General features: G+C 39.5%; 2 protein-coding genes across 5 annotated transcripts in view; one reads left to right on the forward strand and one right to left on the reverse strand.

Moving 5' to 3' along the window:
* Positions 1 to 1,845, reverse strand: part of cracd (capping protein inhibiting regulator of actin dynamics) — a 35,370-nt gene extending 33,525 nt beyond the window's left edge. For 3 of the 4 annotated variants that reach the window (XM_055185800.2, XM_055185796.2, XM_055185798.2), the window contains exon 1: positions 1,670 to 1,841. The gene's annotated coding sequence lies outside the window, so the exon portion shown is untranslated. Of the gene's footprint in view, positions 1 to 1,669 lie in introns of all 4 variants that reach the window. The other variant, XM_055185799.2, reaches the window with a different exon arrangement.
* Positions 1,846 to 3,193: 1,348 nt separating this feature from the next.
* Positions 3,194 to 21,095, forward strand: cep135 (centrosomal protein 135). Its single transcript, XM_073856020.1, is given in 25 exon segments — positions 3,194 to 3,534; positions 3,747 to 3,901; positions 4,114 to 4,304; positions 4,424 to 4,591; positions 4,669 to 4,810; positions 4,918 to 5,001; positions 5,255 to 5,384; positions 5,473 to 5,688; positions 7,864 to 7,929; positions 9,592 to 9,742; positions 9,837 to 10,069; positions 10,359 to 10,514; positions 10,639 to 10,779; positions 12,474 to 12,551; positions 14,516 to 14,667; positions 14,784 to 14,899; positions 15,058 to 15,212; positions 15,328 to 15,387; positions 17,212 to 17,376; positions 17,513 to 17,623; positions 17,700 to 17,885; positions 17,964 to 18,173; positions 18,255 to 18,457; positions 20,681 to 20,785; positions 20,936 to 21,095. Coding segments are annotated over 24 exon segments (3,498 nt in total). The 5' UTR covers positions 3,194 to 3,534; positions 3,747 to 3,782.
* Positions 21,096 to 21,769: the final 674 nt, after the last annotated feature.

The following is a 21,769-nucleotide window of genomic DNA, read 5'->3' on the forward strand; positions in this document are numbered from 1 at the left end:
ATAGAGGAGAGTCTATATTATATTGTTCGACTGTGTCATACTCCATTAGAGGACAACATTATACCACAAGTTTTAGGCCTGATGTCATATCCGTCATGTCAACGCTGTGAGATTAATACAGTATTTTTAATTAGGTCATACTGTTATGGAAAAACATCCTTGTGTTTAAGGCACACCCATCTCTAAAGATGTGTAACCTTATTCGGATTATGCTGTAGGATCGTCTGTCTCAGCAACAAAAGCACAGACACCCCGGTCAAGCGCACAGAGGCTTTCCCCTTCACTGGTCAACTTGTATTGATGCAGTACTTTTTATGAATTAATATTAATTGGCCTTTTCATGCATTATTTACGGTGGGAAGTGAAGCCTCGGGAGCAGTTTCTTTGGTTTCCTGAACTAGAACGCATAAATCTCCAGGGTTTATTGGGGGAACTTGCCCCTTGCCTGAGGTCAGCAGTTAACTTCTGGGACGATTTCCTGTTTGAAAAAAAGAAATGTTTCGCTTTCAAATAGCAAGCTTAAGGAATGTGACTTGAATAGCAGTAAAACAGCTGGCGTGTCTAGCTTATAGTGAATTCAACGTGAAAACCATTTCAGTTTTTTCTTAAAATACTAACTCATTGTATATTGTCTGCTTTCCTTATAATAACCTTCCTTAATAAATTCATTTCACACATTGACTGACAATTCAGGGTGATGATTCAGATCAAACATGACATACTGTATAGTAAAAATCCATGGGTTCATGTGTTATATGAAGTGAACAGTGAGATTAAATCACAACATTATAGAATAAGTGTAAGGTTGTTCTACATATTGTTAGGTACTGATGTTTTCTCACATCACTTTAGCCTATAACAATGTCTGAGCAGTCCTTAATGCGCAATAAACAACCCAATACAAGCAGGAGCCATAGATCAGCTTAGTGTGTTCATATATTATGAACATGGTAGCAAATGCACAAAAAAATGGTGATTGAGATTTAATGTACAGTTTGGCATTACATCATTCTTACGTCATAATACAAGATGAAAATTAGGCCAGACGCTGTCTATTAAAATCGCCTGTATTGTAAATAAAAGACGCATCTGTTTTTTGATTTTGTGATGTGGTGCAAAGATTTCGGTAATCTACGTCTATCTAATCTTTGGTTATTCATGTGCTTTGTGATAACAGGCTATGGTATCGATGGCATCTTTTGCCACAGAAGCTTGCATTGTGGCAGGTATGCATCGTGTGTGAGAAAACGACACTTATAGCTTAAAGCACCAGCAATTGTCTGCACCAACTCCTATAAGCATATTATGAATGACCGACGATTGAAACGATATCATTAAAATATCAATACATTGCAAACATCTATCAGAAAATCACAGCCTCACTTAATCAAAACGACTGTCATTCATAAACAACGATAAAAAGCCAAGACGTGAAGGGGCAGAACAGAACAAGACAGATGTGGTGCAAACGTATCGACGGCATTTTCAACACATTGACTGTTTTCTATCATGCATTTCAACGCGAAATGCCGCTCGTGACATACAGTCCATGCGCGTACATATGTGAAGAATGGTAGATTTTGGAAGATGAGCTATATGACAAGGTCAGTATCACCGTCAGATCTATGCAGTTTAAACACTGGTTTGATAATCTGTACAAATCCCCTACCTTGTGCGATCAGTTCCTATGCTTGTTTTATTGTGTCTCGCGGCACTCGGTTATCTCCCATTCAAGTCGCAGCACGCGCGCGTTGACCTCTTTGTGTATGTGTGTGTTGCTGATGCTGCGCGCGCGTGCTCGCTTTCCTCTCCACAGATCCGCACGCATTCAGTGCTGCTTCCCACAGCTGCACGTGAAACGGGAGGGTGTGGCAGAAGCCGTTAAAACCAACACAAAAACAGTCCATCTTTACCGAATAATTCAGTTTTCAAACAAAGAATCATTTTATTAAAGATGCACGGCAGTAGATGTAGATCACAAGCTGAAATCTTTAGGACTGAGTGCCCATGCGATGTATCAAATTTCTCAATATCAAATTTCTCAACAAAATGATTTGAACATTTGTGTTAGAACTGAAGACATTCGAGAATGTGTTGGGTCATGTATATTACTTTGGGGGTTTTTTTGCCATGTAAGTAATTGAAATATTCCAAGAGCTAATCTGGACAGCCATAGGCAGAACTTGCGGGGCCCAGGGCCCCCATTGGCTAAAAGGATTTAAACATATATAAATATTCCAAAACAAATATACATAATAATTTAGGTTCTTATACATTTTATACATAAATCATAAATAATAATATATTTATCATAAACGTATCATTCAGTAGTACTTTTTATCAAGCCGTCCAATCACGATGGAGAAGAGGCGGCACAAATTCTACACCGACCAACCGGAACATCCCACTGAACAACAACATAAGAGTTAATAGCTTGTCGGTTACTGTATATAACACCCCATGCTACCATAATATTAATATGCACTGATTTAACAAATTATCTGCAAAATCAGATAAGACAGAACTTCTGTGGATGTTGTGTACTATGGCAACCAAAGCACATCAGCTTAAAATATTGTGCCTTCAAAGCGCCCTCAAGTGCTAGTTTTTAGAACAAAATTCTTAATTTTGCCTACTGCAAAATTTTGAGGATGCTAAAATCATGTGAAGTATGAATATATACTGGTCAAAATATTGAATTATATTAAATGTCATTTCACTCAGAGTGTGATTTGTTAAATGATTACAATAAGTAAAATTAAACATCACATTGGTATTAAACATTTAATACATACCCATACACATAAACATGAATTTTTAATAAATTGTTTATAAATAATTTACCCACATAAATAAAGCTGTAATACACCAACTTACTTGTATTAAACTGTAGTAAATTGTATAATACTGTTGTATATTGTAGTAATTACTACACTTGGTTAATATTTACTTAAACTATATTTTGTTTTATTAACTATAGTATTTTCTATGGTAAGGTTTAAAACACAATAGTAAATAGGAATTTTGCTACAGTTTACTATAGTACATACAAAGGTATGCAGTATTTTTATTGTAAAGCATCTTTCTTTCAGCTTTTCCATCCTAGTCTCCAGCGTTTACTCAGTATCCAGTAGATGTCGCTATTTCATTGGCTCATGGGAATAAGCCGAACGGTTTTCTCTCTGCTCGGCGCCATTTTTAAACAGTGTTACCGCCACCGGAAGGACGTTCACTGTGGGGAGGGGAGAAAATCTGAACACTCTCTTAGTTCAGGACACACACTATGGTTTCACCGAGGAGAAATACCCAAATCACGGCTAGCGAGCAGATTTTTGAGGGTTAATTGCTGGTCAGTGTATTTACCGCTGACCCGACGAGCTTACACGAAAACTATGCAGGCGGCAGAACGAATGTTAGCGCTGTAAATATTGCAGAATGAAGAATGAGGCAAATAAGTTACTGCTAACAGTCTCCTGACAGACTGACAGTTTGCTTAACAACATATAAGTTAGATTAACAACCACGAGTGTCTGAGTAAGTATGATTTGTGGAGTAAGCCTTGTTTGTGTATGGACTTTTGCTTGCGTTAACACGATTGTGTTTCTATCTAGACAACAACCTAACTTATCACACTTTTAATATGCAACATTTGCAACTTTAATATTCAACTGCCAGTTTTCTTTTAAGGTTTAGTGAAACAGGCACGAAAGCAGTAAGTGATTTGACAGTTACAATGTTTTGACCAGGTTTTTGCATATCCAGCAAGTGTTAAGTTGCGTTGAATGGCCATGACGACCAGCGCAGAGCGGAAGTTTATTAATCTGCGCAAGCGTTTGGATCAGCTGGGTTACAGACAGCCACTGGCCATTGAGTCCCTGCCATTGGTCGAGAAACTTTTCAGGTAAATAAATACTCTAGCACATTATATTGATATGATGTTCTACACAATGTGCTCAAATTCATAGCTTGAATTGTCCTGCTGAAAAACTCTATAGAAAGTTGTGTAAATTTATATGTAACTTGATCTGTCAGAATCAGGTTTGAGACAGAAAAATTACATGAGTCATATATGTACTCCTTTTGCATAATTATACTGTTTTGTTTAAATGTCAGTGACCTGGTCCACACCACAGAGAGTTTAAGGAATGCCAAGCTTGCTGCAGGTAAGACGGAAAAGGAGAGCCGGAATCTGGATACAATTTTGGAGCCGCATAAAGCTGATAATGCCCGACTGGTCAAAGAGAACAACGAGCTGCATCTTGGGCTTCTGAAACTGAAAGAGGAGAAGGATCGAATCACCAGAGGTCGGGTTTGCTTTTAATGTCTTAAAGTAGTACATTGCCTTTCACAACAATACAGTAAAGATTTGACATTATCTAATCCAGGGAAAGGATTATAATATGCTCCGTGTTTCTGGTAACAGATCTGAAGGCATACATCAGAAAACTAGACCATGAAACCTCAGATCTGAAATTCCTCAATAATCAGTATGTGCACAAAGTTCGGTCCCTCGAGAAAGACAGCCAAGCCAAGACGGAGCGTATCTTGCAGCTGCAGGAGAAGAACATGCAAGCTGTTGTTCAAACGCCAGGTTGGTTGACTACACTACGGTAGTGGTAGTCAATTCATGCTGCTTCTAATACACTTTATGCCAATTAATTGGACTAGGCGGGAAGAAGCGATCAGTCCCATTCAGACGTCAGCGGATGCAGATAGATGAACTCCTCCCACTTTGTGGCCCCACCCCTCCATCTGTGGCACAGCCAGATGATCCGTACATTGCTGACCTTCTGCAGGTTGCTGATGACAGGTGTGTGGAAACAAATGGATACAATTTATAAAATATTTAGACCAGACATCATCATAAGGATTATGTTTATACTTTAAGGCTTAAAATATTTGCTGTTTTTATCTTAGGATCCAGGAGCTCCAGAATGAAGTGGCACAACTGAAGCTTGACCTGGAGAGAGCGCAGGCTGGAATTAAGCATCTTAACAATCAGGTACACCTAAACATCATTAATTTATGCATTCATATGTGCATTATACAGATCAAGAGAGAAATATACAGTGTTTAGTATTATGTATACTGTTAAGTGGCGGTGGAATAGGGTATGTGTGATGATTTAGTTGTGTTGAATGTACAGGGTGTCAGAATTGTAAGAACTGTAAAAATAAATAGTAATTGAATTTGACTTGAATTGTGTGCAAGAGTTTGCTCTTACTTTGCAAATTTGCCCCATGCTCTACGAATCGGTGGAAGAGCGCGACAAAGAGATTGAACGTCTAAATCGAGCTCTGGATGGGGGTCGACCTAACGATGTCATCTCTCTGGAGGCTAAAAACATCAGCAATGAAAAGCTAATTTCTCATCTAAACCTACAGGTACTGTAAACTGAATACTTGCTCAATTTGATCTATTAAATTTTGCTTTACAAATTCAGACAACAGTTCATGACTTTTCCCCTCTCAGATCGAGTACCTACAAGAGACAAACAGATCCCTGGAAGAGAGAGTTGAAACACTGCAGCAGAGAAAGAAGACCGTGTCCAGTGAGGTGGCCGATCTGAGTGTACGAAATCAAGAGCTATGCCAGGAACTCACGCAGATAGATCAACTTGCCCAGCAGCTGGAGAAAGACAAAGAGATGGTACTGGAGACTGCCGACATGGAGCTCCAAGAGGCCAAGGTGATCATATAGGGACTAAACGTTTTTTTAATCATAAAAATTTAGCATTGGTGCTTTCTGTAGGTCTAGATTATTTCATTTTGCCAGGATCAAGTGCTTTGGTTATATAACTTATATGTAATATGCTCAGGTATTACAATATTTAGAATAAAAGGTGCTTTAAAGGCCAGGTGCATGATCTCTGAAAGCTAATGTTGATATTTGAAATCACCTAAACAAAACCATCCAAAATGTTCATCTTGTCAAAATCCATTGTCCATTAAACATATCCTTTTAGACTGTATTACATTTACCCCTGTTTTTACTCTGTTGATACTTTTGAAAAGGTTTTTAATCAAGTGAGCCCAAACATGGTTTTAAGATTTCTAGAGGAAATAAATTTGAAACATCTTTTTTAATCTTCCTTTGATTTAATTATACTTTATTCTCACCATGAATATAGCCTTAGAAGCTGGTATGTCGTTAAAAAGAAAGAAAGAAAGAGAAATCACCTAAACAAACACGCCCCTACCCCAATAGAATCTGGACCTTTTTTTGATAGACCCACCCCACACACTTATGCAACCCAGGCAACAATAGGTGTGTTCGACATCGGCTGTGGCTGGATGTAACCGATCGGCGAGATTAGCCGCGTGCAGGCGGGGAGGAGCTGAAAACGGAGACGTGAAGTCGGACGCGCTGTGGTTCCCGTAGTTTGCTGCATTTACGTCATGACTGGCTGATCACATGCCGTTTGCTTGCTTTATCGCAATAAACATGATTTGTAAGATGTAAACTACATAAAAAGTGAATTATACTGTTTTGAATGCCCGTGTATGAGCATGAGTGGAATTTAAGAGGCTTACATCTGTTTTACAAGAATAAAGTTAAAAATAAGCATAAACTATTTAAATACCAATGAAGTGGGGTCTACGTTTTTTCATTTCTATTTCCATTTTATTTTGATGAAGATGACACAATATAACATCGCGACTACATGAAAAGAGCTTTAACTGTTTTAAAAATACAGATTTGTGAGCATTTGTGGAACTGTGGGCGTGAAAATAAGCACGAAACACACGTGATTATTGTCATGTGGTGAATCCGACCAATGGTGAAACAGCTGTGTCGTCATTACAGCCCGTGCAGCTCCTCTTCGCGAACTGCGCTGGCTAACTCGGGCGGCTGATCTCGAATCGCTCTCCCGGTACTTAAAAACCATATGACACAGTCACGTGCCTGCAGCGCGAGCTGAAGTCGGACAAAAGTACTAACCATAATGCACTGCTTCAAGTCAGCCGCCGATCGGTCTGCGCAGCGCCGCATGAAGTCGAACACACCTAATGTTGGTTAGTAGACATGCCCCTTATTGTTGATTGGCTACAAGTGTGTTTGGTACCCGGCCCGCCTCCCTTTTCCAAGTGTTTTTCAAAAATCATGCACCCCGCCTTTAAGCTATAGTTGGTTTTGGTTTTCCAGCAATAAAATCACTTAAAAAGGTCAGCAGACCTAAATATACAGAATGGTAGCGAGGATAGTCTTTCTAACAAAAAATGCTAGGGATAAAGTCTACTGGATGATCATATCTTAGGTGTTAATAATTAACGTGTTAAATTTTTAGGTACTGTCTTAAAGCAACACTAAAGAACTCTGGCTCTTTGCTCCCCCTACAGGTTAGAAGCGTAATTGTTCATTACCACTGTCGTAAATACTGCAGCATAGCTGGCTCTGATTGGATTGTAGGTCTGCCGTAAAGCAAGTTTTTGTAGTTTTCACTCGAACTACAGGACCGCTACCCGACGGTTGGAAACTTCTTTAGTGCGGTTTTGTCCAATAGAGGGCTGCAAAGCTAATGTGAAAGTGCCATTCACCCTGTTTTGTGTGGATGAACCACTGAAACTTTTTTGGAAACGTTATTTTAAGGTAAAAAAACCTCTTTGGTGTTGCTTTAAAGACGTGATTCATTCAATAATCTAAAATTTTTTCATTCTTTATCTTTAATCATTCTCTTGTTGATCCAAATCCAAATGTCTTTTTTCCGTTTAACACAAAAGGAGAATTTTCTCTTGTATTGAACATATTTGTCATGCTTTTAAAAATCCCCCACAATAAAAACACATACACTGCATACACGCTGTGTACATATGTTTGTTTAAAGAGGAATAATTGTACTTAAACCAATTCTGTTTCCCACAGAAAGAGATTCAGCGTCAACAGCGGGAGATAGGGAAGCTGGAGGATGTCATCTCTACATTAAGACGGGTATGTACCATAGACTGTAAAAATATGAACGTAGTCTCCATGATGTTATCCGTAGGTTTGTGAAGAGCATTCTTGAAGCCCAAATTTGGCGAAGCCTGCCGTTGCCATCTTAGCAGTGCGTCAGTCATGAACAACCGCAAATGGGCAAAGAAGCGGGGATGTAGGTGGAGCCTAGTTGCTGAAACCTTGCTTACGTAGCTCGACGGTAGTGACAGCAGGGGCAATTCATCTATCACACCCTTAAAGGCTGGGTGCGCGATCTCTGAAAGCTGTTGACATTTGAAATCACCTAAACAAACACCCCCTACCCCAATAGAATCTGGACCTTCTTTTGATAGACTCGCCCCACATGGCGCTTTTCAATTGCATAGTACCCCACGGTTTAGTTTAGTTTGGGTCGGGTCAGTTCACCTCACTTTGGCGTGGTTAGCTTTTCCATCGAGTTTATCACTTCGCAGTGGGAGGGATTATAGGCGTGTCGTTATATTTGCGCTGCATACTGCTGTGACATCATACAAGTGAGAGCGTCCTTGTACATTCTCATTCATTTATTTATTTATCAGTCCGCCACAAAATTAAAATTGACCACCACAAATAGATGTTTGCACATAGCGTTTATCACTACCTTTGTCTCACATGACAGTTTCTGTTCAAACACCGCGGTGTCAGACGATGGCGCTCCGCTGAGCCTCATTGAAGTTGCATTTAAGCATATAATGCTGACGTGCTCGTCGCGAATGTTTGGAAAAAACTGTTATGGTGTTCCTGATTCTCAACCTGTGGATGTTTTTCATTGCTAAAAAGAAGTTTGGGAACTTATAGCAGAGCACAGATGACAACATGTTTGCTCGAGACAGCGCAAGCTAGCTATCACAGGTAAAGCTAATCTACATTATAGCGATGACGCTGTAGTGACGATTTTCTCAGACCAATCAGTGATTGACTGTGTTTTTGCGTCACGTTTGGTATCAGCTCGGGTCGCTTGGGACCCCAACCGAGGTGGTACGAAAAAAATATATTAGACCCTTTTGGCTTCAATATCCTTTTGGAGCCAGCCTCTAGCGGCCAGTCAGTGAATTGCAGTTTAAGTCACTTCCTTGTTGGCTTGACGAGAGCGACCGGAAGGCTGCCCCTTGGTATGTACATGGGTCTACGAGTGCCCTGCTTTCCACACAGAAGCATGTGATTGTGAAACGAGCTGTCAAATTAACCATTTGGTTCAGAACAAGCCATTTATCCTGGCTGGCCCAACATGACACAGATGGCGCAATATAGCTTCTAGCTAATACGTATTTGATTACACTCTTTGTGTAAATCAATTGAAAGGCCTTTTAAGCGATAATGATTTGTTAGGGTACATTAAAGGCGGAGTCCACGATGTTTGAAAAACGCGTTGGAAAAGGAGACGGGCCGACTACCAAAACACACTTATAGCCAATCAAATCAAATCAAATGCCGGTTTGCGTATGTGTGGGGCGGGTCTATCAACAGAAGGTCCAGATTCTATTGGGGTAGGGGCGTGTATGTTTAGGTGATTTCAAATATCAACATTGGCTTTCAAACATCATGGACTCCGCCTTTAAGATTCATTGTAGAGCTCTGTGCAACTCTGTTGACCGTTTACATTTTTAGCTGAAAGTTTGAAGCGATAAATTATTTTAGGATATGGCCGATGGAGATCATGAAAAAGACCAGCTTAGGGATCAGCTGCTTGAACTTCAAGAACAGAATGAGAAGATGGAGGGACTCGTGAACTTTCTGGAGGAGGAGAAGAAGAGACTTCAGGACAAAGCAGAAAAGATGACGCAGGCTGGTGAGATGAGACACTGTTTAAGGGACTTGTGGAAAGAAGCAGGATGTGCTAAACTTCTGGTTTGTCTTTATTATCTGCTTTACTTTTGTTTCAGATAAGGAAATGGTTATGGAACTGGAGCGAATGCGTGTGACGCATGGGATGTGTGGCAAAGATCCTTCTCCATCCCGTCTGGATGCTTTTGTGAAAAGTTTAGAGGAGGAAAGAGATTACTACAGACAAGAGATGGAGCGATACCATTCTGTTAAGGGGAGAGCAAACAAAAGCTCCACCCCTAGTCCAGGAAGGGGGAGGAGCCCCAGAGGTAGAAGCAGCTGGCATGGAAAGGTGAGAGTTGACAGTTAGATGGGTATATCATCTTTATTCTCTTTGATGTTGCATGTGGATATTTAGATGTATTCTCTTTCTTGTGTAGGACTTTCAACAGTGTTTTTTTATTCATACATGATATTGTTTATATTCGTAAGAATTAGAAATCTTCCCACACTGTTAGGCATCTAAGTGGGTTTAATAACTCTCCAGTGCAGATTTAACATGCATACATCTCTTTGACACAGGGCAGATCAGACATTGTGTTAAAGTGATGTATAACAGATGTGTGTGTGTGTGTTTCTAGAGAAATTTTGCTGATGCAGAGCTCACACGGGCAGTAAAGGAGAGGGATGAGCTGCAGTCAGTGCTGCTGGGCTTTGAGAAACACATGGAGGACATTCAGACTCGAGTTAAACTACTGACTGCAGAGAGAGACCAGCTCAGCACTCAGTACCAGCAGGTGAGACACCTTTGAGACAGACAGAAAAAGATTTATGTTTGTAAAACAGTAAAGATCCACTAATTTAGGATACATATAGAGCTGGTTTCTATGAGAAAACATTATGCCTGTATATTAAATGTAGGCTCAGGAGGAGCTGAGACATTTCCGTATGGATCTTGAGTCATCTGAACTCCAGAGCAGGATCAGAGATGACAGAATACGGACTGAAGCTGAACTCCAGAGAATAACTGCAGAGAGAGACGTGCTCAGAGACAGACTCAAGGTGTGTGTTTGAGACTTGGGGGGGGGGGGCATTTACAATCAACATTTCAACTAATAAAAATGAAAGTTTTACATTACATTGTATTGTTGTCTCTGTGTAAACTACAAAAACGCAAGACTGTGATAGCAGTGATGTCATGCACACGTGTTCAGGGCAGGCAGGCACAATAAAAACCAGAACACAAAAAGGTGGCCTACAGGACTGTGTATGATCTGCACTTAATTTTTTATTTATGTTTCTTCGACAAAGTCTACAAAGTAGTTGAAACTCACCTCATGGTCTGTCTACGATGACCCACTGGGTTCCAACCATAGACTGTAAAAAAGATGGACGTAGTGTCTGTGACGTCACCCATAGATTTCTGAAGATTGTTTTTGAAGTTTAAAATAGGCTGTGCCTGCCTTCGCCATCTTGGCCGCGCATCACTCGCAAATATCCGAAAATGGGTAAAAAGGTGGGACGTGGGTGAAGCTGAGGTGGCTGTTGCTGAAACCACGCCCGCCTAGCTCGACTCTAGTGACAGCAGTGGCTGTTCAACCGTCACTCAAGTGTCGGCGCCCATAATTGTGCAGAACTTTAGGGCTTAATATCATTTAAACGGATGTGTTACAAAAAAATTCACCCCCCCACAGTTGTCATGAAGGACAAAATTAGCTATACAGATCAAAAAAAAATTTGTACCAGGCTGTAAACTGTTGGGCATTTTTAACATGGAGGTCTATGGGAATTGACTAAATTTTGGAGCCTGCCTCTAGCGGCCAGTCGATGAATTGCAGTTTAAATCACTTCCGTATTGGCTTCATCAGAGAGTTCGGAAGGTTGCCCCTTGGTTCCAACAGGTTATGGAATTTCTGGAATATAATGGAATGGATTTTTGTTTGTCGCTTGAAATTTTAGTTCATTTATCAGAATGATATTTTTCTATAACATTTATTGCATATTTTTTAGGCCATCCCAGCTAGTTTATTTCTGCATCAAATTATTTTTACTGAACATAAATTGGATCTAATTAACATCCAACTGACCAACATAATAAGAGAGGCACAAATTAAAACAAATATAATAAGACAGCATGACAACCTTCAAAGGTGGTTTTTGCTATTCAGCATTTATTTTATTAACAACATTAACTCATTTTTTACATATAATGGATTTCTTTATGCAGTTAATTAATAAACAATCGGTATCGGCCTGGCTGTCTCGTGCTATTGCCGATAAGCAGATGGTTTCAAATTCATCAAAAATCGGCCGATAAATATCAGTGGCCGATACATCGGTGCATCACTAATTAATACTGGTTTGGCACACATAATACAGCGTTTTTAGTTGTTTTCCTGCATATATTTTTTCAATAATGCAAAGGAAAAACTTGTCCATTTTTAATTATATTGTTGTCTTAAAATGTTTGTCAACATGAAAATGCCTGCCTGTTAAGTTCAAGTTGTATTTTTATTTTATATGTATCGTAAAATTGTGTAGAACATTAATTTAGGAGCACTTATGTTGTGGGTTTGACTGCCAAGGAATACACATACTGATTAAATGTTTTCATTAATGCACTGTAAGTCACTTTGGATAAAAACATCTGCCAATTCATAAATGTAAATGTAGTACACTTCTAAGCTGTAGTGTAGTGTAGTGTAGTGTAGTGTATGTGTATGTGTTGCAGAGATAAAATTGTGCCTTTTTTGCAGGTTGCCCAGACTACAGCTTTGACAGACAGAGAACAGGAGGATATAAGAATTCTTGACCTGGAAAACACCATTCAGAGGGTACAACACATTTACAACACTAAGAAAACACTTGAGTGTTTAGTTTAACAAGTAGTAAAAGTACATTTTAGTAAGTGTGATGTTGACCTGTAAGTGTATGATTTCCTTATGAGCAGCAGTGTATGCATGTTAAAAATGGCTTTTACCTTTAAAATTTTTTGGTAGGTATTTCAGTATTTATTACACATAGTTACACATCACTGTATAGAGACAGAGCGCAGCACGTCATAACCTGAAAACCACGCCCACCGGGGGGGAGACAATCCAACCGTCTCCACTGACGAGAGGCCACCTCCTTGTCATTTCTGGCTTATAACAAAAACAGAATAATGCCTAAAAGCTGCTGTGTGACAATATGTACAGCTAACAAGCCAAAGAGCCCAGAAATAAGTTTTTATAAGCTGCCGAGCCGTAAAACCCAGCTTTTAAAGAGAAAAAAGTGGATCGCCGACTATGTTTCCCCCTAGTGGACGTAGTTGTACTAAAAGTAGTACTATGAAAAGTTGCCTGTTTCCAGTTTTGTGTCTTTAAACGCTCGTTTTTTGGGGTCGACAGCTTATAAAAACGTATTTACAGATTAAACTTAAAAACAGAATAATACTTAAAACCTGCTGTGTGATAAGGTGTACAGCTAACAAGCCAAAAAACCCAGAAATAAGTTTTTATAAGCTGTCGACCTCAAAAAATGAGCGTTTAAAGACACAAAACTGGAAACAGGCAACTTTTCATAGTACTCCTATTAGCAGAACTGCGTCCACTAGGGGGAAACGTAGTCGCCGATCCACTTTTTTCTCCTTAAAGGCTGGGTTTTACGGCTCGACAGCTTATAAAAATGTATTTCTGGGTTCTTTGGCTTGTTAGCTGTACATATTGTCACACAGCAGCTTTTAGGCATTATTCTGTTTTTTGTTATAAGCCAGAAATGACAAGGAGGCGGCATCTCGCAATACAAAGTCAATGGAGACGGTTGGATTGTTTTCCCCCCTGGTGGGCGTGTTTTTCAAATTTGCATAACTGCGCTCTGTCTCTATTACTTACTGTACATTTGTTTAAATGCATTTTGTACGCCCTGGATGAACAAATGTATTAAATTGACACCATGTGTACACTGTGCTTTTGATATACCATATTTTCCGGCCTATAAGTCACACTTTTTTTTAGTCTGGCTGGTCCTGCGACTTATAGTCAGGTGCGACCTATATGTCAAAATTAACATGAAGGCAAAATATTGTCGTCTACAGTCGCGGGAGGGCACTATATGCTTCTCTTGTAGCTACCCCTGAAAAAAATTACTGAAAACAACTGAAAAACTGTTAACTGAAACATAACTTAAAGACAACTGAGAAAGACTTAACACAAACAAAATGTCCCCAAAAAGAAAATCATGTTCTGCAGATAATGATTACAAACTGCAGATAGTAAAATATGGAGCTGAAAAAAATACTTTTCTAAATAAATGCGACTTATAGTCCAGTCTGACCTATATATGTTTTTTTCCTCATCATGACGCATTTTTTAAGTGATGCGACTTATACTCCAGAGCGACTTGTAGTCCAGAAAATACGGTATATCAAAATTAGAGCTGGGCAAAAATTCGCCTGTGATTCTCATGTGTATCTCGTCAGGGGTGGCATTTACTACACAGAGCTGAATTTCGCTGAAAAGCTAGACAAAATCACATTTGTAATTGTGGAAAATCACCTCCAATTATGTATGCGATTTTTGCCTAGCTTCTCTGTGAAGTAAATGCCGCTTCGTCTGAAAGCGGGTGATGGCGGTTTACTACTAATCACCGAACCGGCTTTATTGAGGAGATACCCGTTAGAATCGCCGTCATTTATTCCCCAGATCTAATCAAAATAAATATGGATATAACTTAATTGACTATACGTTTCACTAAGTGGACAGTTAGGGTAAAAGTATTGTGATGTCATGAATTAAGATAGCTGTGTCTGTGTGTGTAGTTGGAGCGAGAGAAGGCTGATCTCCGCACTCAGGTCTCTGTGTTGAAGGAGAGTCGTGATGCTGTTGAAAGAGAGCTGAAAGCTCAGTCTACAGTCATGGTGCAGAATATAGAAGAGGCCGCGCAGCAAAGAGCAGAGAGCAATGCACTGAGGTGTGTATGTTTTGTTTATTGTATTGTGTATTGTGCTGTGATGGTTCTGCTGAAATATGTGGCAGCAGTTGTAGCGAGAATTGCACAGCAGCTTGATGTTTTCTGTGTGTATTTAGATTGCTGCAGGAGCAGATGGAACAGTCGCTGTCAGATGTTCAACACAGATTATCTGTGAAAACCAATGAACTACAAGCAGCCCACCAACAGATTGACAAACTAGAGGAGAAAATTGGTGCGTCATTCTCACACTGTTTTTTTGTGTGCTCTTCCAAATTACTCAAGCACACGTGTGATTGTAAATATTGCCTTTTTGTGTTTCTGTAGTAGTGATGTCAAAAGTAACAGTATTTCACAAAAAACAAGATTGTAATCTTTTGTGTGTGTGTCTAGCTGATTTCAGTAGACACGGTTCATCTCAAAAGGATGAGGTTTCAGCTCTGCAGTGTGCAATAGCATCACTAGACCGAGAGAAAGATGCTCTGCAGGATGCAGTAGACCAGAAGACTGAGAGTATGGTATTGCTGAAGGAAGAGATCAACAGGAAGGTACTGCTAATACCTTGACATCACAAATAATTTATTACTGAGAGTATGACGAGAATATGTTCTGAATACAGAAGAGTTTAGAAATGTGAATTGTAGCATAGGTTTTGCTCCGCAGGAAAAGACTCTATCAGAAGTCCGGCTAACCGTCACAGACTTGGAGAACTCTCTAGAGTAAGCGTCTTTTATCATTTATCTGTGTGTACATTATACAGGGTTCCCACGGTCCTTGAAATTCTTGAAAGTTTGTGAATCTGGGGGGGGGATTCAAGGCCCTGGGAAGTTTTTGAAAATATACATACATAGATACAGGTCATTGAAAGTGCTTGATTCTATTTTATGCAAGAAGTTTTCTGAAAAAAAATTTTTATTCCCTGTGTAGTGTAGGATAATATCATAAAAATTCTAGACTTTTTAAGCACACGTGCTAAACTGTTCGCTTTTAATGCTTATATCTTCTGTATGCAAATGTTGAGTCATAACTAAATGATTTTTTTGCATAGTTTAAAAAAACGTCTCGGGTTACGTATGTAACTGTTGTTCCCTGAGAAGGGAACGAGACGCTGCGTCTCCCTTGCCATACTTCCTGCATCGTTGTAACTACGTCTTTGGCAATATTTCAGATAGCGATATACTTCCTGGCTCCCGCGTCACCCTGTCTTTGTCGTTAAGCCTCACCATTGGTTGAATTTGATATACACATTCAGACGCACTTATCCCTGGAGGCTTCCCCAAAGTGTCATTGCAGTGACGCAGCCCGAGTTCCCTCGAAAGGGAACTGTAACAATGTATCTTAAAAGGTAACACGATGTAACCATGCTCTCAATTGAAATGTGTCCCCACATTTAGTCCTTAAATTTGAGGGTATTGGACCTGGAAAGTCCTTGAAAGGTCCTTATTGGAGTTAACTAAGGTGTGGGAACCCTGATTATAGCATGATGGTTGTGCATGTATATATGAAGAGTTTGGTTCCAAAACGCGATAAATGCCATTTTTGAAAAAAATGAGTTACTGCCAAAATCAGTATTATATCAGGTCAGTAGTTAAAAGTACATTCTTAATTTTACGCAAAATCCAATATCCGCCGTGTTATTCTGTCATCTTTTCTCCCTTTTTTCCCAAAATGCGATAAACGTCACTCCCCCTTTTTTACAGAACGCAATAAATCCTACAGCGCACCATTCACGCAATGTAAACAAACAATGGCGGCGCGCTGAGTACATGGAGTCCTAGTTTTCCTCATCTACTTTGTACTTCGTGATCAACAAACAAAACAAAATAATACTTTAATTGCATTGCTAAACCTGTGATGGTTTTCTGTGATGGGAAAGAAACGTAAGCCATCAACATCTAATAATTTCCCTGAGAGGCACTCAGGAGACGACCGCTTGTTCTCCCGACAGCATCAAGCTTCTCATGCTAACACATTGACCCCAGAGGATCTTATGAAAAACTTTCCATAATTTTACTCAAAGTCAACGAAAATCGAGCAGGACCAAAAACATTTTACAGCTGATCGCTGTGAAAGACGTTAAGCGACGACGTCAAGTATAACCGCAATGACAGGGTTCTAAATATGACAAAGTAAGTGTTTTGATTAATAACATTAATGTTTATATTTTTTAATTAGTGTGTACAACTAGTCAACTAAATGAATATAACATGGCAAAGATGAATGCACATTTATATAGGCTATTGATGCAATAGATTTATAGCATTTTGAATAAAAACTTGTCATGGATTTATTGCATTTTGTGGAAAAAATAATTCGTTTTTATAATAAATCTTTGAAAATCAACTTATGGATTAGAATTTTTTATGTTTATATAACCTAAAGATGCTATGTGAAAGTTTGTAACAGAAAATAGTTGTTTTCATCTTGTCACTTTCTTGGTATAGAAAACACGTTTTTACCAAAATTTGTCAAAATGGATTTATTGCGTTTTGGAACCAAACTCTTCATATGTAAAAAATAAGTACTTGTGTTTTTATTTTAGATCAGCTTAAGATGGCACTAAGCAGTCGCGAGCGGGAAATCGCTAGCCTGCGCAGACAGCTGGACCAGTCGCAGGAGGAGCTCTCATCCATCAGTCGAGACCGAGAGGTCGCGCTGAGAGAAAACCGCAGATTACAGGATGATCTGGCAACCATGACCAGAGAAAACCAGGTGCACATTATAAACCGTTTCCTTGAACATATTTTCATGCTTCTTTCCACCTTTCTAAAGATCTTTTCATCCTTTCAATCCTCATGACATATTGGATGGAAGTAAACAATCAAATGCTCTTTACCGTGTTCTCCAGGCGGTGCACGCAGAGATGCAGGACTCTCTGAATGAGAGGGATGAACTGAAGCTCAGAGTTCACTCGTACATCTCTGAAGTGGCTCGCATAGAAAGCTTAATGGCTGCCAAGGTATGAGAATAACAAACAAAAAGTCAAATATGTAGGTAATATTGCATTAACATGCATTGTTCTGATGTTTGTGTAGGAACAGGAGAACAGGGAGATGCTGGAGCGTTTCCGGAGCATCCACTCTGAAACGGAGGACAAGGAAGTGAAGCTGCAGCAAGCTGAAGGGCTAAACAACTCCATCAGGCTGGAGCTCCTCTCGTCTGATACAGAACGAAGACACCTGAGGGAGAGAGTCTCTCTGCAGGACAGAGAGATACAGGAGGTATGGGTGGTACTATGAGCAATGTTAGATGAAGAGATGTTTTTAAGCGACATTTAACTTCCTGACTGCGTCTTTTAGCACTTGAACGCTATGCAAGCATATGAAGCTCACGTATCATCGCTGGCAAGGGCGATGTCACGTTTAGAAGAGGAGGTCCAGGCGGCTCGAGCCGAGAAAGCCTCTGTGTTAGAAGATCTGGCTTCTGTCAGGGAACTGTGCGTTAAGCTCGACTCTAGCAAAGAGGTCACGGTTAGGCAGCTAACAGCTAAAAGCATGGAGTTGGAGAGGGTAAGATGCACCATCCAATTGAATGAATGACTAAATAACATCAACCTGATCACTCCATACAATTTAAACGTTGTACTCCAGGTGACTGGCGAACTGGAGGACGTGCGCTCCGAGGTGGAGTTTTTGAAAAAACAACTGGCCAGCGAGCGGCTGTCGGTACGCAATCTTGAGGCGCTGCTCTCCACCAATCGTCAGAAGGAGTTTAAGACGCACCTGAGCGCCAGCGAGAAAGAGTCTGAGCTTAAAGTGCTCAGGGACCGGCTCGCTCTTGCAGACAGCAAAACGTAAGAGAAAAATATTAGGTGATTTTTGAATGTACAGAAAGTGGAAAGTAATCCGCATTCCCACGGGTCATGGAATTTCTGGAATATCATGGAATTTTAAAAGGTCTACTCCGTAAAGTCATGGAGTATTAGGGATTTTTGTTTGTCGCTTTAAATTTTTGCTTCTATTTATCAAATATAATCCAAAATGATGGGTACAGGGCTTCACTGATTTCGTGCTCATGGCGTCATGGACATTGAGCTTTTTAGTCCGTGGAAGTCAGGGAATTTGACATTTGGCTTAGAGTGGGAACCCTGAGTAATGTTATTTACAACTACAAAGGAAGGTTGTTTTAGCAGGGTTTTATAGCCAATCATCTGTGCTGTAAATAGCATATAATTGATTTATCAGGAAAACATAAAAATTATGTCCTGAGACAACCTGTTGACAACCTTAAGAATGTACACAAGCCCTTTACATGCTACACTTTAAGCTGTAATGTGTGAGCAGATGGAAAACATCATCAGACCATTTCATGCTTTTAAAAGCCTTTTAAAAATATCTGACACTTGTATGATATCAATCTGCAGTAATATAATAAAATATTAGTGATATTAAAGGATTAGTCCATTTTCTTAAAAAAAAATCCAGATAATTTCCTCACCACTGTGTCATCCAAAATGTTGATGTCTTTCTTTGTTCAGTCGAGAAGAAATTATGTTTTTTGAGGAAACATTCCAGGATTTTTCTCATTTTAATGGACTTTAATAGACCCCAACACGTAACAGTTTTAATGCAGGTTCAAAATTACAGTTTCAACTGAGTTTCAAAGGACTCTAAAAGATCCCAAACGAGGCATAAGGGTCTTATCTAGTGAAACGATTGTCATTTTTGACAGGAAAAATAAAAAACATGCACTTTTTGGCCACAGCTTCTCGTCTATCTCCGGTCCTGAGACGCGCCAGCGTGACCTCACGTAATTGCGTAATGACGTGGAAAGGTCACGTGTTACATATATGAAACGCACATTTGGGGACCATTTAAACAATAAACGGACACAAAGACAAAATTAGTATCATTCCACATACAGCAACATCGGAACGGTCCTCTTTCTCCACACTTGTAAACAATGGGGCGTACTTTCGCATACGTCCTCTGTGACCTCTTGATGAGATGATGTATTGCGTGAGGTCGCGCGGGACGTCACATGACCGGAGATAGAAGAGAAGTTGTGGTTTAAAAGTGCATATTTTTTATTTTTCTTGCCAAAAATGACAATCGCTTCGCTGAGTGGGACCCTTGTGCCTCGTTTGGGATCGTTTAGAGTCCTTTGAAGCTCCGTTAAAACTGCAATTTTGGACTGCATTGGAACTGTTAGGTGTTGGGGTCCATTAAAGTCCATTAAAATGAAAAAAATCCAGGAATGTTTTCTTCAAAAAACATAATTTATTTTCGACTGAACAAAGAAAGACATCAACATTTTGGATGACATGGTGCTGAGTAAATTATCTGGATTTTTTTTAAGAAAATGGACTAATCCTTTAAATGTAGCTTGCAAAGAGATGCCTTTTTTGAATGGTTGTAAATGTGACTGTCAGATGGTGTAGTTACCACATCTACCAACAGGGGCTTGTGAAGACAAGCCAACCAGCCTAACCTTGACAGAAGCAAAAATGGACTGAGATAAAGGAAGGAAACTAATGACAGTACAGGGAAATATTTCAGAGAAACAAGACCCATGCATATTTTTAAAAGGATGTGAAAACTGTTTTAGCTGACATAGAGCCAAAAAGAGTGTTGTGAAAATTATCAGATGAGCGTTTGCAGCTGACCGCTTGTTTAATGTGAGTTATGGTTTGATGAATAGTGCGGGAGCAATGACCACAATTGTTGATACTTTAACACGGGGGTTTTCAAACTGGAGTCCACACAGAAGGTTCTAGGGGTCATCAGAAATTTTAAGAAAATAGACAAAGCAAAAATTGCTCAAGTCTTGTGTGTAATCATTTTGTATCCAAGTTTGTAGACGGTTTAAATGTTTATTTAAAACAAAATATGGATATGGATTTGTACATTTTAGAAAAGGGGTCCCTTGCTAAAGGTTCATCATGTGTGGGGGTCCCTGCCATCACAAAGTTTGAAAACCCCTGCTTTAACATTATTCATACCCCTTTCTACATGTTCCTTTTCTTTCCAAGTCTTTAAGAAATGTGTTTATACAAATTGTCTGTTTTTATGTTTAGAGCTGGTCATGTTAAAGAGGTTTCTCAGCTGCGTGGTAAAGTGTCTCAACTACAGACAGAAATGGATGTCCTGAAGAGACAGCTAACCACTGAACGCTTTGAAAGGTGACACTCATTTAATCATTAACATTTTCTAGTTGGAACATAGAAATTCACTCCAAAAATAATTTTCTTAATCTATATCTTTATTATTTCCAAAAACAATTTCTGTGTACCCCCCTAAACTTTTTGTGCATCTGTGTTTTCCTTCGTTAGGGAGCGAGCTGTGCAGGAAATGCGCAGACAAGGCATGTCTTTCTCCTCTCTTCGTAGCTCCTCCCCTCTCAGCACCTCACTCAGCCCCCGACCTGTTTCCCCTGAGCGCTCCATCATCCGCACACCAGAACGCTCCATAGAAAAAATCCCAGAAAAGTGAGTCTCGCATATTATATCATATTGTGTCAGAATGATCTCACATGTTGTAGGAACACCAAGCTATTTTATATTCCAGAAGTGTAAGCTTTAAGGATTAGGAGGGTCGTGTTGAAGACACATTTGGCCCCATTACTCTGTACTTACAGTACTTCAGAAGAGCATCCTGACATCTGTAGAGACATTAAGACGTTATCAAGGCATAACATGAATTTCTTTGTTTCCTGGGAACGCTTGTGTCGGACCTTTTCACGCACTTAAAAGGGAAGTACTTCTGTACAGGGTAAAATTATGTTCCCAGTGCCAATATTTACATCAGCATTGTTTGTCTATTTATATGTTTTTAATAACTCATGCAAGAAATTGTATTGTTATCGTTGTTGCATAATACATGTTTGTATGTTATTGTTTTTTACATAATGAAAAACCAGGCAGCATGTAGTACTTCATGTATTAATGTTTTATATTCACAAGGCAGACCTTTTTTAACATGTTAGTCTAATATAATGTAAATATTTCAAAACACGACTGAAGTGAAAAATTGAAATGGGTTGGCAATGAAACGGGCATTGAAGTTTTGAGAAGTTGATGTGACCATGTTACTCAGGGCTGCAACCACATGCCATCCAAACCTGTGCTTTAAATGTTTATATATTTATAGGTTTTTTTTGTGTGTCA

The sequence above is a fragment of the Misgurnus anguillicaudatus genome, chromosome 18, assembly GCF_027580225.2.
Source record: "Misgurnus anguillicaudatus chromosome 18, ASM2758022v2, whole genome shotgun sequence".
In the NCBI taxonomy this organism is placed as follows: domain Eukaryota; kingdom Metazoa; phylum Chordata; class Actinopteri; order Cypriniformes; family Cobitidae; genus Misgurnus; species Misgurnus anguillicaudatus.